Raw genomic sequence first — 17,524 nt, 5'->3', positions numbered from 1 at the left:
TACAAATTGAGTGTATGTAAACTTCTGACCCACTGGGAATGTGATGAAAGAAATAAAAGCTGAAATAAATCATTCTCTCATCTATTTTTCTGACATTTCACATTCTGAAAATAAAGTGGCGATCCTAACTGACCTAAAACAGGGAATTTTTACTCGGATTAAATGTCAGGAATTATGAAAAACTGAGATTAAATGTATTTGGTTAAAGTGTATGTAAACTTCCGACTTCAACTGTAGGCCTATGGTCTAGGCTACATGAGGTATGCGACTATGATTAGAAAAAGTTACAAGTGATAGGCTAATATTGTCACCCATCAGACTATTCTTGATTTAATCTTGTCTTTACACATACTAAATAATATATGTGTGAAATGTTTTGATTTAGAATGGACCATTATCATGCACCTGTCTCAACAGGGTCAGGGGAAAAAATACTATCTATGCACTTCAATAGCGAATTGAGGATGCTTTTCCCGTGGTTCATTTTCATGCCAGCTAGGTAGGCTATACTCCTGTTGTAAAGATAAGCAATGTGCTTAATATTAGGAAAGTTGATAAATAAATATAGCAGGCCAAGCCTATAAAAAGCTGATGTGATCCTCCTCTTTTCAATAGATGCCATCACTATGTTTTCTCATGCAATTGCAGAGCCTATAGAAATGTTGCGCAACATGAGCTCATGGGCTCTCATGAAGTGTTTGATTAGATTTTCGATTACATTTGCATTGATGTCAGAGCGGTTAGAGGGACAATAGAGTCCTGAGTACCAGGCAGTTAGCAAGTTTGGCAGGCTACTAATGACCATCAGCAGCATCAGAGTTTGGAGAAGCCTAATTGCCGTGACTAAACGGTCATGTGGAATTTGACTGCCTTCATGACTCGTGACGGCCAGTGTGGCAGTAATACGGTCACCACAACAACCCTAGTAAGGAGGTTGTGTAAGGTAAGCGGGCAGAGTGAGTGTTTCCCGATGTGCTTTCTAGAGGTTATGTATTTGAAGGCTCTAAGTGTGTGTGTGTGTGTGGTAAGTGAGAAGGTGGACTGTGTTGTACCCTCTGTCCTCTCTGAAGGGGTTAGTGTGTGAGGGCTCTAGCCTGCTGCTTCTGATGCTGCTCCCTCTGAGGAAGAGCATCCTGAAAAGCATGACCATCCTTTCACCAGGACCCACACATATCAACCTCCACATAGGTGAGTGTGTCTGTTGATTTAGTCTGCCCTACCCATAATACTCATGAAAGTTTTTTTTTTTAGAGAGATTAGTGTGTTCACTCTTCTATGAAGTTGATGTGTGTTCTCAGTTTGATTTAATCAGTTTGATTTAATCAGTTTGATTTAATCTCATTCCCAGACATTTCCGCCCAAATGCGTGAAGAGTCTGGTGGGACAACGTGTCAAACTTGGCCTTCGTTAGCCAATACAGAGTGCCAGGAGAATATCCCAGCACATAGGCATTGGCTTAATCGCCTTAATCTACCAACCAATCATCTCCCATAACAACTTCCACCTAACCATCCCCCGTATGCTAGCACACCATAAGCAGAGGTACGCCTCACCATTCTGTGATTAAAATTAAATGACAAACACTTTACTCAATAGGTCCCATAGAATTCTATGGTCACTCCCAGTAAGGCCAACTTTGAGTGGTTGATATCCCAAGCATATATGCGCTGTGTGCAATAGCCTGGGGATGAGGTTTGACCATGTATTGACCATGTTGTGTGGTTAATGTGTGATCTATCTGTGGTCAAAGGGAGCTGGTGTGCAGACGGTGGGAGTGGTGCTCTTGGAGGTGTTTGGGGTGGAGAAGACAGTGGACTCAGTGGAAGACATCCCAGCCACTTGGCAGTGTTGGCACTGCTACTTCCTACCTGATGGGTAAGTGGACATCACGTCCACTTACACAATCAATCAAGAAAAATTATATATGGCCTTTTTCTTTTGTCACAGTGCTTTTACAGTAACCCGGCCTAGACTAGAGAAACCTGGGACATACAGGGCACCACTGCTCTTGTCATCTCTTTCTCCTTGTGTGATATCACATCCTGTTCCTGTTTAGGCACCTGGCCAGCTGAGCCCCAAACACACAGACACACAGATACACACACACTATTAGGAATGTACAGGAGGAGTTGAAGGCGAAGCATGCCTCATACCTGCGGCAGCACCCGGAGCTCCGCGCCATGATATACGACTTCTTGCACTTCCTGTTACGAGCGACGTCTTCATGTTCGCCCGTGAGGACTACTCCCCCTTCGCCTCCCGCCGACCCCCGGGGGGTACCTTCAACACCTCCTCACCTTGAGGACACTCACAGTGGCTGAGTCTCAATATTGTTGTACCTTCCTCTCACAGGCACTTTGAGGACAAAACTCTTCTGGTTAGCACTCAAGATAAAATATGAATGCTTTAATGGATTTTTTTATTTCACTGTGTACTGGTTTTGTTGGTATGAGCTGCACTGAAACAAATTCCAATCAACTCTGTTGATATGGCAATTGCAAGAGTTACAGTTCTGTCAGTTGGTGTGAAGAAAATAAAATGTATTTTTCTTGTCTTGTATATTTTCCATGCTTTATTTCTGTAAAAATTAAGAACTTTATCCTTGAGTGCGATAATTTCAGTAACTGCTACTTTGCTTCTGTTCACCCCATAAATTTGTAAGAAAAAAAGTTATAAATGAAACTAATGCTAATGTTTGGATAACTTTGCTGCCCTGTTTTCCTACGGATATTGTCATGTATACTCCCAACACATATCAATTAATTAAATCGGAAGAAGGAAAGGAGGGAAAGGGGATACCTATTCAGTTGCACAACATAATACATTCAACCGAAATGTGTCTTTCGCATCACTGACAGCTGGAAAAGATGTTGAACTTACATAACGCAATACATCTTAAAACCACAAAATAGTTTTATTGTGTAACATAAACATATAACAACCTATAAACAAATTAAACATAAACGAACATTTAACATATCAAGAAAACAAACAATCGCAGATTTTTTGTTGTTGTACAACATCCCTCATTTTGACGTCACCACAATCGACTTCAACGATGGCAGTCTCACATGCTGACCACACCGGTCGCGTCACGTGTGCGAGCATTGCAAAATAAATGTACACATACATGCTATCATTGCACCCACACTGCTCGTGCGCGCCAACGAGCGTCTGCATTGCCAGGCGCTAAAATAGAAGTTCTATTTGTGACGCAGAACGTGCTGCAAGTCCTGCCTCTCCCATCTTCTCATTGGTTTTTAGGAACATATACCCACGTGCCATCTTCTCATTGGTTTTTAGGAACATATACCCACGTGGGTGATTGAAATATGAACTGAGGTCGGTTGTGGTAATGCACCTTATTATGAAAGTAAGTTGCCAATCGCCATATAAAGTTCAAAGAAGAAAAAGAAGCCTGGAAGGAGGAGAGATGACTAGAAACGATTCGGTTGACCATTTTATGTGTGGATTAATGGTCGGAGTAGAGGACCTTGTGCATTTCAAGAAAAATAATAACTCAATAACTAGCTAGCTAAATAGGACAAATTAGCTAGCAACTGCAAGCTAGCTAGCTAAATTGCCATACATGTTTAATGCTTTCGACCTGTCCCCCAATTAATATAATTGGTTCAGAGTTTGTTTTGATATTCAACCTGCATGTCGTGATCGTGTTTGGTGTGGGGGGACAAAATCAATTTGAGGACTTTGGGCAGGGTGTCAGACGAAGTATGTAGTGAACATAGAGAAGCGGAAGAATATTCAGTTTGCCTTGTCAGAGATATCGCCTGTGACTAATTTACATATGTAATAACGTACAGACAAACATAGTTCCATGTTAAAAAAACGTATAAGAATTTACACCCTTTTAGTCAGATAACTTTTTGAGATGTTCCAAGGCTTCCTGGAGCCCAACTACATTAATCAATGTGTCTGTGTATCAAGGCCCCCTACATTTTAAGCACTGGTTAGATGGGAAGAGCCATTGCTCCACGCAGGCCTTGCATCTGATGATTGTCTTGCAGCATTGGCCCAGGACTGTTTCTTTCATTGTTGCTGTATCAACAAAAAAAAGGGAGAAAAATACATATAAGTATATTTAGGCCAGAGTCAAATTGAATGGCTTTTAAGGGCTCCAGGGTTGATTTAAATGACATGGTAGTATTTACATAAAGTATAACATAATGTTAAAGAGTAAAACAATTAGAAAATCTTATGTTTGATTCATTAACAAACAACTGAACTATACACTCTTTGTGTTTTAAAAGCCTTTATGAATCCTATACTATAGGGGTGCTGTAGGCCTACAAGCGACTAGACACGGGAACTCCTAGATTAACAATGCTGATCAGTATTTATAATACACAAAGACCTGCAATGCTACACTTTACAGTCAATCACGCTTTTAGTGGATTAGTTTGATTATTTTCTTCATGTTACATTTTCTTCATGTTTGAGGTTAAAACAGGTTAAAACAACCCAAGCCTGCAGATTAAATGCTGGTGTGATCTGTTTTTTCAATAGAATACTTTGCTGAGCCTACTTTCAACTGGCCTTTACCAAATAGGACTTAATACCCAGGACAACATGGTTTTGATGTTGCACAACCTTTAAACTTCAACCCCAGCTCTGATTCAACCACAAATGATATTTTACTATGCACCGTCTTTTAAAGAGGGACACAGTTTCTTTTCTAAAGTCATCTATAATGTTAGCATGTTCCGTTTTGAATCACTGCTGAATAAGCGGTTACTGTACTTCTATTGGGATCAACAGTGCCTTTGAACAGACCCTGTGTAAAGCACAAGCTGGCTTCAGGATCTGGAGAGGCTTTATGGACCACATATTTACATTAAGAAACAACATGGAGTAATGCTTGGAATGGAAAAACCTGCTATAACTGCTTTTACATACCTTGCAAAGAAAACTCCACCTCTAAAAAGACATCAAGCACAGACTACACAAGGCAAGACACTCCTGACAACATCTGGGACATGTATAAATGTATCAATACAGCCCAAAGACATCTACAACAATGGGAAATCAGTCATACTGAACAACAGCTAAAGCTGGAGAACCATCGAGACTGACATGAACTCGCTATCCACAACAATTTCCAAAGGCCAGACTGTGACCGTGCTTCCCATCTGCAGCTCACCCACCACAATGTTCCTTTTGAAAACAGGCAAACATAAACAGACACATTTGGAAAACATGATCTGACACCATTTAAACACATATCTATGTGACATTAATGTCACAATTTAATGTATGAGAATGACTGTCAGTCACACTCATAGTGACAACACCAGTCCTATCAGCCAGTAGGACTATCCCCCTATCAGCCAGTCAACGACCACATTTTATCAATGGCAATTTGAATGCACAGAGATACCGTGATGAGATCCTGAGGTCCATTGTCGTGCCATTCATCCGCTGCCATCACCTCATGTTTCAGCACGATAATGCACGGCCCCATGTCGGAAGGATCTGTACACAATTCCTGGAAGCTGAAAATGTCCCAGTTCTTCCATGGCCTGCATACGCAACAGACATGTCAACCATTGAGCATGTTTGGGATGCTCTGGATTGACACGGATGACAGCGTGTACCAGTTCCCGCCAATATCCAGCAACTTCGCATAGCCATTGAAAATGAGTGGGACAACATTCCACGGGCCACAATCAACAGCGAAGGAGATGTTTTGCGCTGCGTGAGGCAAATGGTGGTCACACCAGATACTGACTGGTTTTCTGATTCACGCCCTACTTAAAAAAAAAAAAAAAAAGATATCTGTGACCAACAGATGCATATCTGTATTCCCAGTCATGTGAAATCCATAGATCGGGGCATAATGAATTTATTTCAATTGACTGGTTTCCTTAAATAAACTGTAAATCCTTGAAATTGTTGCATGTTGCCTTTATATTTTTTTCAAAGAGTGTAGATGGCTTCAGCTCTAAGATTGTAGGCCACGCTACAATGACAGTTTAAAACAACCTTGTCATTTATGATGTCTAAAGGTGGAAGTGTAAAGGTAAGTAAGCTGTTAGGTAAGGATATGCACAACAAGATGGCATTTATACAAAAATAATATATTCCATTATCGTCCACAATGCCACTAGGCCTATCGTTGAAGAACGGGGAAAACATTCTCTGTAAAAAACACAGACATTTTTTTTGTATGCAGTTCAAGGATAGTACAGTAGAGGCGAAATCCATGCTCTAACAACTTGAGGTGAGGATTGGTTTTAAATCAAAAACTTGTGCATAGTGGCACGGCACTCTCAGTTCCAAATAAATCATATCTTCTTCAGATAAAAACATGTCATGTATGTTACTGAGAGAATGTCCAGCCTCTTTCTATATGCAGTCCAAGAACAATTCACCCCCCCCCCCCCCCCCCCCCACCAACCCCCCAATAACACTTCTCTCTCACACTTGCAGAACACATTGATGGGGTTCACCTTGGGGTCATTGCACCAAATGATTGATGTATTATAATAATTGATTATGCTTATGTTGTATTAATAGAAGGGGAAAGGCTATAAGACCCCTCCCCCACTACATTTATAGGGTCCTGGACCACAGATTAGCAATATATATATGCATTATAAGGTTTAATTTGTTCAACAGTTCTTTTCTAGTCTCTGCTTCTTATAAGAAACGGTTTGAGAGATGTGTGAGTTATTGCAGTCAAGAAAGAGAAAGCGCCTCAAGGCTAAAAGAGATTCATAGACACAGAACCCTGCAGGGGAGTGAAAGAGATGAGACAAGTCAGACATACCACTATAAAGCAACTTCGGGAGTGGAAAATTACTGCTGAGCCATTAGAAAACACGAACTATTGTCTCTCCTGATGCATATTATGTCTCCAAACTGACCTGTGGAGTAAGCAAAATAGATTTAAGACGCATAGTCGAAGCTCGGAATGCACACAGAATCCCAGGTAGGATAGACATTGCAATTGTTCATTAGTACAGGGTCATTTTACATTAACCTCAGTAGTACTCCTACAACCAACTTCATTCTACACCTCGTCAATCCAGTCAGTTAATAACTGCCCATGCCTGCTGATCATGGCTTGCTGTCTATCTGTGTAATTTTCATAGAGGCCATCCTCTCTTAACCTGTTTTCTTTGGTGTCTTGGGGGGCGTATATCTGCATGCATCTCGTAGGCATGTTGGACTTTAATTTCTAGGTGGTTGAAACATTTTGCTGATCTTTTCCTGGGATGTAGCATTCTGCCACCTCCTCCTTAGTAGCCGTGATTAGTCTTGCATACTTAATGGTGGGGTGAGTCTTCTATCTCCTCATTATGAAGTCCATGGAATCTCAAATCAAATCAAAATGTATTTGTCACGTGCGCCGAATACAACAGGTGTAGTAGACCTTACAGTGAAATTACTTACAGGCTCTAACCAATAGTGCAAAAAAGGTATTAGGTGAACAATAGGTAGGTAAAGAACAGTAAAAAGACAGGTAGCGAGGCTATAAAAGTAGCGAGGCTACATACAGACACCGGTTAGTCAGGCTGATTGAGGTAGTATGTACATGAATGTATAGTTAAAGTGACTATGCATATATGATAAACAGAGAGTAGCAGCAGCGTAAAAAGAGGGGTTGGGGTGGGCACACCATGCAAATAGTCCGGTTAGCCATTTGATTACCTGTTCAGGAGTCTTATGGCTTGGGGTTAAAACTGTTGAGAAGCCTTTTTGTCCTAGACTTGGCACTCCGGTACCGCTTGCCATGCGGTAGTAGAGAGAACAGTCTATGACTGGGGTGGCTGGGGTCTTTGACAATTTTCAGGGCCTTCCTCTGACACCGCCTGGTATAGAGGTCCTGGATGGCAGGCAGCTTAGACCCAGTGATGTACTGGGCCGTACGCACTACCCTCTGGAGTGCCTTGCGGTCAGAGGCCAAGCAATTGCCGTACCAGGAAGGGATGCAACCAGTCAGGATGCTCTTAATGTTGCAGCTGTAGAACCTTTTGAGGATCTCAGGACCCATGCCAAATCTTTTTAGTTTCCTGAGGGGGAATAGGCTTTGTCGTGCCCTCTTCACGACTGTCTTGGTGTGTTTGGACCATTCTAGTTTGTTGTTGATGTGGACACCAAGGAACTTGAAGCTCTCAACCTGCTCCACTACAGCCCCGTGGATGAGAATGGGGGTGTGCTCGGTCCTCCTTTTCCTGTAGTCCACAATCATCTCCTTAGTCTTGGTTACGTTGAGGGATAGGTTGTTATTCTGGCACCACCCGGCCAGGTCTCTGACCTTCTCCCTATGGGCTGTCTCGTCGTTGACGGTGATCAGGCCTACCACTGTTGTGTCGGCTGCAAACTTAATGATGGTGTTGGAGTCGTGCCTGGCCATGCAGTCGTGGGTGAACAGGGAGTTCAGGAGGGGACTGAGCACGCACCCCTGTGGAGCTCCAGTGTTGAGGATCAGGGTGGCAGATGTGTTGCTACTTACCCTCACCACCTGGGGGCAGCCCGTCAGGAAGTCCAGGATCTAGTTGCAGAGGGAGGTGTTTAGTCCCAAGATCCTTAGCTTAGTGATGAGCTTTGAGGGTACTATGGTGTTGAACACTGAGCTGTAGTCAATGAATAGCATTCTCACATAAGTGTTCCTTTTGTCCAGGTGGGAAAGGGCAGTGTGGAGTGCAATAGAGATTGCATCATCTGTGGATCTGTTTGGGCGGTATGCAAATTGGAGTGGGTCTAGGGTTTCTGGGATAATGGTGTTGATGTGAGCCATTACCAACCTTTCATGGCTACGGACGTGAGTGCTACGGGTCTGTAGTCATTTAGGCAGGTTGCCTTTGTGTTCATGGGCACAGGGACTATGGTGGTCTGCTTGAAACATGTTGGTATTACAGACTCAATCAGGGACATGTTGAAAATGTCAGTGAAGACATCTACCAGTTGGTCAGCACAATCTGTTCCTGACCTCAACTTAATATTTTTCTTGCTGCTTCCTGCTGTTAGAAAATGTTATCCAGTACATGTATTGCTTTTTTGGTTTCTTGTTTGGAGCTCTAATTCTCAGCCGACCTTGGCTGTTACTACCCGGACCTCTGTATTTTTTTCTAATTATGCTTATATTTTTGTGGATAAAAATATGTATTTTGTATACAATAAAGAAAATCTATTCCGGGTCAACATCTTAATATTGTTCTCAGCTTTAAATCAAAGCTCAGAACGCTTATATTCTTGATATGACTGAGTTCTAATCGCATCTGCCTCTTTGTGAACGAGTGGAATCGTGAACAGTGTTTTTTTCATTGTGTTTGCCCGCCTCTCCCGAATTTGCCTCCTGTATTTTTCTTTTAAGCTGCACATTCACCACTCTCTCTCAAAAGGCTAAATCTGTCCTCTCGTGGCACAGACCGAGGGCATGAGAAGTGAAACGAACTACCCCAGCTTGCAGTTGGCTCAAGTAGGCAACAAGAGCCGCTGTTGTGAGATGACGAATGCGTGCAGAACTGGTAAATAGCAGCTTATAGATATGTTAGTCAGTCAGATGGCTAGCTGCCGGTAGAGACTTCTATTGCAGTAACGTTGAAGGACTCTGACAGGTATTACTTAGCCAGCTAGAGGGATGAAGTAAGAAGCTAAAGCTAACATTACAGAGCCTACTTTAGCAGGAACAAATAATACTCTAATACGTTCTCATAATAATCAGTCATTGGCTTCATCAATAAGTGCATCGATGACGTCATCCCCACAGTGACTGTACGTATATACCACAAGCAGAAGTCATGGATTACAGGCAATATCCGCACTGAGCTAAAGGCTAGAGTGGAAGATTATAAGAAATCCCTCTATGTCCTCCGACGAACCATCAAACAGGCAAAGCGTCAAAACAGGACTAAGATCGAATCGTACTATACCTGCCCCGACGCTCGTCAGATGTGACAGGGCTTGCAAACCATTACAGACTACAAAAGGGAAGCACAGCCGAGAGCTGCCCAGTGACACGAGCCTACTAGGTGAGCTAAATTACGTCTATGCTCGCTTCAAAGCAAATAACACTGAAACATGCATGAGAGCACCAGCTGTTCCAGTAAGCAGGTCAACATCCTTTAAGCAGGTCAACATTCACAAGGCCAGACGGATTACCAGGACGTGTACTGCAAGCATGCGCTGACCAACTGGCAAGTGTCTTCACTGACATTTTCAACCTCTCCCTGTCCGAGTCTGTATTACCAACATGTTTTAAGCAGACCATTATAATGTGTATTATTGATGGGCTGGAATAGAAGTCTGCTCAACCAGTAGATCAGGGAGTGGAGCAAGGTTGGCCACCTCTGGTATGGACAATTTTTTGTTCATCCGAAATTATGCTTTAGTAATAATAGCTTACTTACTAAAATGTCTGACATTTACAAACGAGTTAGCATACTTGTAAATGTTTTAATTATATGTTTAATTCAATGTGGATTCATTGAAGTGTTTAATTGTATTTTAATTGTTAACTTAAAAAAGATTATTCAAGAGGAACTAGTGTTTATTAATCAAAGATCACAATTCAGGAAAAAAAAGGGGTGAAGGGGATCAGTCTCTAATTTGTTTATGTTTCTGTGTTGCTTTCTCATATTAAAATAATGTTTTTGTACAGTTGCGAGCTCTCTAATCTTTTTTATTTGATTGTCACTCTGTCTCAGGATATCAGCCATGTGCCATAGGCCTACAGTATGATGGCATTACTGGCCTAATGGGCATGTGCAATGTGCCCCTTGTCATTGTAGATCTGAAGCAGAGAATAGCTAAACACACAGCATTTGCATATTGTTGAGCTATATGTTTCTGACATTTGAAATTGTTTAGAGCAAGTCCTTGTATTAAAGGTACAAATAAGAATCTGACAATTTGTAAGCTAATTAAAAGTATCAGAAAGGAAAATAGCGTGACGTGGGGAGCCTTGTAATTTTAACGCAATTTCCTTTACCTAAAGTACCTATAGGCCTATGTATTTTACAGGAAGTGAACTTTAATCATCAATGTTATGACACGGATATAATGAAAGAGCCATAAGGTATAATATATGAGATTCATAATGTTAAGATACCATAATACAATTGGTAGCATATTACACTGGTGATTCCTTCCCTTTGGTGTGCAGTTCACAATTTTATTTAGTCAACACATTCACAAATGGTGGCTTTGATCATAGTTTTGAAGTTTAAAGCCGATTTATGCTTGATCCTGCAATGTGGCCGGAGGCTCCATACGGAGAGTGTGATGTAATTGTGGAGCCTCCTGAGGCTTGCATTGGCCAAATCAAGCTCTGTACCGCACTCCCAAATTGTGTAACAAAGCGGAGGGCTCCGTATAGCTCCGCATTGACATGATTGGTTGACGGTAGGTGGAGGCGGTAAGTCCTGTATAAACAAAAACTCACTTCCTTGACAACTGACTGCCCTACCAAGCAAAAAGGCAGTAATTACTCAAAGCGTGGAACTGAGAATTGGTCATTGGTCTCACAGTAACATTATACAGTTACTGCTAACATGACCCCCATTTTCCCCAGGACCCCCATTTTCTCCAGGACCCCCATTTTCTCCAAAACAATACAATAGAGGCATGATACTTGTCCACATGATTAAGAATGTCTTTAATGTATCAAAAATGACAACACATTTTCCACCAAATGAGCAGTTTCTGCCTTTTTGCTTGGTAGGACAGAACAGCTCTGCTCCGCGAAGTACAGGAAGTATGAATGCCCTGACTTCTGTTCAAGGCCGCATCGCAGTAAATGCTGTCCGGCCAGTGCAGATGCCAGACTTACCATAAATCGGCTTTTAGGTTGATTGATGTTCATAGCTACGTAGCTAGCAGGACAAACCAAACATTGTTGTGCAAATCTCTCTTCACCCACCATCAACACCAACAATCTCTGCAATCCTCCTCCATACCATTGACCTTCTGATTTTGTCTCTGTATTCTAGTAAAGTGACATTATATAGAATTGGAAAACCAGACACATCGATGTTGCCTTTCCGACATCTTTTTTGGTTTTGCTTGCACGGAACTAACGACAGGCGGAACTATTGCCACGTTCAAAACAACTGGGAACTCGTAAATCTCAGACTTCCGACTTCAGTGCATTGAAGACAACTAGGAACTCTGAAAAAAATAGCTGCAACTGGGAAAAATTGTTTTGAAAGGTCATCCAAGTCGGAAACTTGAGCGTCTTTCTAGAGCTCCAACTTTCCTACCTGAAAATCACTGGCCTCATGATTTGACCTTGTTTTTTCCCTGAGTTCCCAGTCTTGAAACCACATTCGGAAAGTATTCAGACCCCATTTATTTTTCCACATTTTGTTACATTACAGCCTTATTCTAAAATGGATCTACATACAATATCCCATAATGACAACCCAAAAACAATATTTATTTTTTATTTTTCCAAATTTATTACAAATAAAAAACTGAAATACCTTCTTTACATACGTTTTCAGACCCTTTGCTATGAGACTCAAAATTTAGCTCAGGTGCATCCTATTCCATTGATCATCCTTGAGATGTGTCTACAACTTCATTTTAGTCCACTTGTGGTAAATTCAATTAATTAGACATGATTTGGAAAGGCACACACCTGTCTATATAAGGTCTCACGGTTGACAGTGCATGTCAGAGCAAAAACCAAGCCATGAGGTTGGAGGAATTGTCCGTAGAGCTCCGAGAAAGGTTTATATCGAGTCACAGATCTGGGGAAGGGTACCAAAACATTTCTGCAACATTGAAGGTTCCCAAGAACACAGTGGCCTCCATTGTTCTTGAATGGAAGAAAATTGGAACCATCAAGACTCTTCCTAGAGCTGGCCGGCCAAACTGAGTAATCGGGGGTGAAGGGTCTTGGTCAGGGAGGTGACCAAGATGGTCACTTTGACAGAGCTCTAGAGTTCCTCTGTGGAGATTGGAGAAACTTCCGGAAGGATAGCCATCTCTGCACTACTTCAGCAATCAGGCCGTTATGGTGGAGTGACCAGATGGAAGCCACTCCTCAGTAAATACCAAGCATGACGTCTGGAGGAAACCTGGCACCATCCCTACGGTGAAGCATGGTGGTGGCTGCATCATGCTGTGGGGATGTTTTTCAGCGGCAGGGACTGGGAGACTAGTCAGGATCGAGGCAAAGACAAACGGAGCAAAGTACAGAGAGATCCTTGATGAAAACCTGCTCCAGAGCGCTCAGGACCTTAGACTGGGGCGAAGGTTCACCTTCCAACAGGACAACGACCCTAAGCACACAGTCAAGACAACGCAGGAGTGGCTTCGGGACAATTCTCTGAATGTCCTTGAGTGACCCAGCTTAAGCCCGGACTTGAACGATCAAACATTTCTGGAGAGAACAGAAAATAGCTGTACATTAATGCTCCCCATCCAACCTGACATAGTTTGAGAGGATCTGTAGAGAAGAATGGGAGAAACTCCCCAAATACAGGTGTGCCAAGCTTGTAGCGTCATACCCAAGAAGTAGAGGCTGTAATCGCTGCCAAAGGTGCTTCAAAAAAGTAATGAGTAAAGAGTCTGAATACTTATGTAAATGTATTATTTCTGTTTTTTTTATTTTCAATTAATTTGCAAACATTTCTAAAAACCTGTTTTTGCTTTGTCATTATGGGGTATTATGTGTAGATTGATGAGAGATTTATTATTTTTGTAGTCAATTTTAGAATAAGGCTGTAACCTAACAAAATGTGGAAAAGTCAAAAGGGTCTGAATGCTTCCTTAGGGACTATTACATACATTTCCTCAACTATCCTGTACCCCAGCACATTGACCCCCTGTACATACTGCAGCCTCGTTTTTGTTATGTTATTGTAACTTTTTTAAACGTTAAGTTTATTTAGTAAATTATTTCTTAACTCTATTTTTCTTAAAACTGCATTGTTGGTTAAGGGTTTGTAAGTAAGCATTTCACGGTGAGGTCTGCACCTGTTTTTTTCTGCCCATGTGCCAAATTATTTTTGATTTGATTAATATAAGGAATTTTAAATGATTTATACTTTTACTTTTGATACTTAAGTATTTTTTAGCAATTACATTTACATTTGATACTTAAGTATATTTAAATCCAAAACACTTTTAGACTTTTACTCAAGTAGTATTTTACTGGCTGACTTTCACTTTTACTTGAGTAACTTTCTATTTTAAGGTATCTATACTTTATCTCAAGTATGACAATTGGATACTTTTACCACCACTGATCATGATTGATCGTACATTCCAGCACAGTAGCCAGCGGCATGCGCTTAAACGATTGTTTGCGGACCGCCATAATATCATAGAAGAAGAAGACAAAGAGGAAGTAGGACGACTAGGTGAAATTACCACGCATGCGCAGTGTGAGAGGTATCCAAAATACTTCCCGGTCAACATAGGCACTCTGTTTACATTTTATTGATGCTAAACTACATTTGATTTCGAGGCGTAGGCATCTATGCTTTTCTACAGACTATTTCTTCTACACTTCGTATTAACAATCCTGAAAGCATTTCCTTTAGTAATGGCAAATTCCGTTGCTTTTCACACTCAGCTAGCTTCCATCATGGAGGTTTTGGCTAATGCGGCCGTGGCTGAAATCTGCGAGCTTGTTGACAATGGCTATGCCGTCCTGCATGTGGAGATATCTCGAGGCCAGAAGGAGAATGAAGCTTTGAGGAGAAAACTACGGCTGATGGAGATGAAAGTGTCTAGTGCGAGTGCTCTGAGAGAGGGAATGGGAAACTCCATCCTTCTGCACAGTCGCTCTCGAGCTCACCTTGGCATGGAATCGAAAAAGACATCAAACAGTACGTTACATTTACTGGTTATAACAATTCATTTACATTCATTGGTTACATAATTTTAGAAACTAATTGTTTTAAGACGTCATTAATAAAGTCTATTGTGTCTGGATGCATGCTTTTCCCCTCTACTCATTTTAGGCGAGGTACGATGTCGGAGAGCAATTGATTCCCAGTTGGTTACCAGCATGTTTAGGCACAGAGAGTCCTCAGGTGACACTGGACAAACGACAACACAGAGAAAGGTAAGCTTTACGTTTGCCTCGGTGTGCCTCATTTTCCCACAATATTTCAAAAAGGCAGCCTAATATTTCACAATGGTTATCAACACCACCTAGGTCTGAAAGCAAAAATGACCTAGCCTACCTAGGCTTAGTGGTCATCTTGCTGTAAAGCGATGTTGTTTAACCTGTTTACTGTGCTGTTACTGCTCTTGTTGTATCTTTTCAGTTTTCTTTGACATGTGTAAGGTGTACCATTTTTCTCACAGTTTGTGCACAGTAAGTGGATTATTCCCAGTTATATCTGGCATCCCAACTGATTTTACACAGCCTGCAGGGTTGGAAGAGAGAAACCCCAAATCACCTACCATCAAAGAGGAGATGTGGGATGAATCCTGGGAGAATCATGACCAGTGGGAGAGACTGAGTAGCGGTAAGTAAAATGGTAGACAAGCTTAAGTGGTTTCATTATACCTTTTGGAAAAATGTTTTCATACACACCTCATTCCACTTTGATGCTTTCAGTTATGCCTTTTCCCATAAATATGAATGAATCAACCTTTCTATTGACCCAATAACTGAATACTGTCATGTAAAGTGATTGCAACAATGTTAAACTACATACGGCATACAATTTAATACATTTATTTAAGTACAACTGAATTCATGTCAGTTTTGGCTTTCATATAGACTATAGATGTATACTGATGTGATTTTTGATGATTACCTTCATGATGAGCATCCAGTTTATAGTGATTCACACACGGCCTTGTTGATTCTATAGGAGCTTTAAATCACAGTGCTGATGGAGGAGAAAGGCAATCCAACGTCGACACAGAGGCTGCTCAACCAATCAGCAAACAGGAGAACGCCAGCTCTTGTTTATGGGTGAGTGGTGAAACGGACAACAGCCTCCTGCCAGGATCAAATAACCCGAGTGTGAACAAAAGATCTTTAAACCCAGGACTGGAAAATGGTGATGGAATACTTAACAGTGTGGGCCTTGATTGTATGATGTTTGAGCCCCACAGACAACTTGGGACCCTTAGCTCACAGGGTCCTGGGGCTGATCTTCCCGAGTGCTCTTACTCTCATGTGGATGTTGTACCTACTCAATCGGATTCAGAGAATGGATTTTCCTATGAAATGAACAAAGTGATTCCCTCCATAACTGAGCACAAAAAACCTGTAGCTTACCAGGACGGTAGACAGAGGGCGCCGTTGCCCTCAGAGCCTCACAGGACTGTAGGAAAAGGCATGGAAACGGGATCCAATGCTTTGGTAATGACGGATGGTTTGGTCTCCCATGACAGTCATAACAATGATGGGAGTAACAATGGCGACGTCTCAGCAGGTAAGCTGTTAATTTGTAGTTTCTGCGGTAAGACTTTGGCTTGTCTGAAGAATCTCAAGACACACCTGAGGGTTCATACCGGGGAGAAGCCATTCAGCTGCGCACAGTGCGGGAAGCGCTTCTCTGACTCCAGCAACCTCAAGCGACACCAGAGCGTTCACACGGGGGAGAGACGCTACGGCTGCAGTCACTGCGGCAAGCGCTTCGCACAGTCGGGCTCACTCAAAGTCCACATGAGCGTACACACGGGATGTAAGCAGTTCAGATGCCTGCACTGTGGGAAGACTTTCATATCGGCCAATCACCTCAACAGACACATCAGTGTTCACGATGGATAAATACTTCTACCAACAACTTTTCAATGAGTGAAAGCATACCTAAACGTGCTTCAGCCAAGCTTAAACAGAAAAGGGACTCGGAGGTTGGCATTTATTGGGATGACCCTGCTCTGCAGGGTAGTCAGCCACAGTCATAAAATCAGCTTTTTAAACCAAACACTAAACTTAAATTAAGACCAAAAAGCTAAAACAAAAACAATTTGTACTATATACAGTGCTTTCGGAAAGTCTTCAGACCCCTTGACTTTTTCCACATTTTGTTACATTAGCCTTATTCTAAATTCGATTAAATTGCCCCCGCCCCTCAATCTACACACACACTACCCAATAATGACAAAGCATAAACAGGTTTTTAGAAATTTTTGCAAGTTGTAGAAACATCAAGGATGATCAGTGGAGACATGATGCACCTGAGCTCAATTTTGAGTCTCATAGCAAAGGGTCTGAATAATTATGTAAATAAGTTATTTCTTATTTGCAAACATTTATAAAAACCTGTTCACCTTTGTCATTATGTGGCATTGTGTGTCGATTGAGGGACAATTTTAATTTAATCCATTTTAGAATAAGGCTAATGTAACAATGTGAGAAAAGGGAAGGGGTCTGAATACTTTCCGAATGCACTGTACATAACCAATTTTGATTTTGCAGCTGGCCCGTCTAGTGGAAATCGCTCAACTGTGCCTCCAGGACAGTCATCCCAATAAACGTCAACCTGCAAAGGAATCAGGTGCTTGACTGACAGACTTTATAGTCCAAAAATGATTCCTTACACATTTCAATGTGTTTTTGTAACTATCGTTGTTGTTAGTC

At 41.7% G+C, this 17,524-nt stretch overlaps 1 protein-coding gene across 1 annotated transcript; it reads left to right on the top strand.

The window, feature by feature from the left end:
- The first annotated feature begins 14,376 nt into the window (after positions 1 to 14,376).
- On the top strand, positions 14,377 to 16,936 carry LOC120055459 (zinc finger protein 135-like). Its single transcript, XM_039003321.1, has 4 exons — positions 14,377 to 14,804; positions 14,940 to 15,043; positions 15,350 to 15,452; positions 15,804 to 16,936. The coding sequence occupies exons 1-4, from the start codon at positions 14,453 to 14,455 to the stop codon at positions 16,709 to 16,711; spliced, it is 1,467 nt and encodes a 488-aa protein (XP_038859249.1). The 5' UTR covers positions 14,377 to 14,452; the 3' UTR covers positions 16,712 to 16,936.
- The last annotated feature ends 588 nt before the right edge of the window (positions 16,937 to 17,524 follow it).

Source organism: Salvelinus namaycush, chromosome 11, assembly GCF_016432855.1.
Source record: "Salvelinus namaycush isolate Seneca chromosome 11, SaNama_1.0, whole genome shotgun sequence".
Classification (NCBI taxonomy): domain Eukaryota; kingdom Metazoa; phylum Chordata; class Actinopteri; order Salmoniformes; family Salmonidae; genus Salvelinus; species Salvelinus namaycush.
The sequence above is the reverse complement of the archived record's forward strand: the minus strand, read 5'-3'. Positions and strand labels throughout refer to the sequence as shown.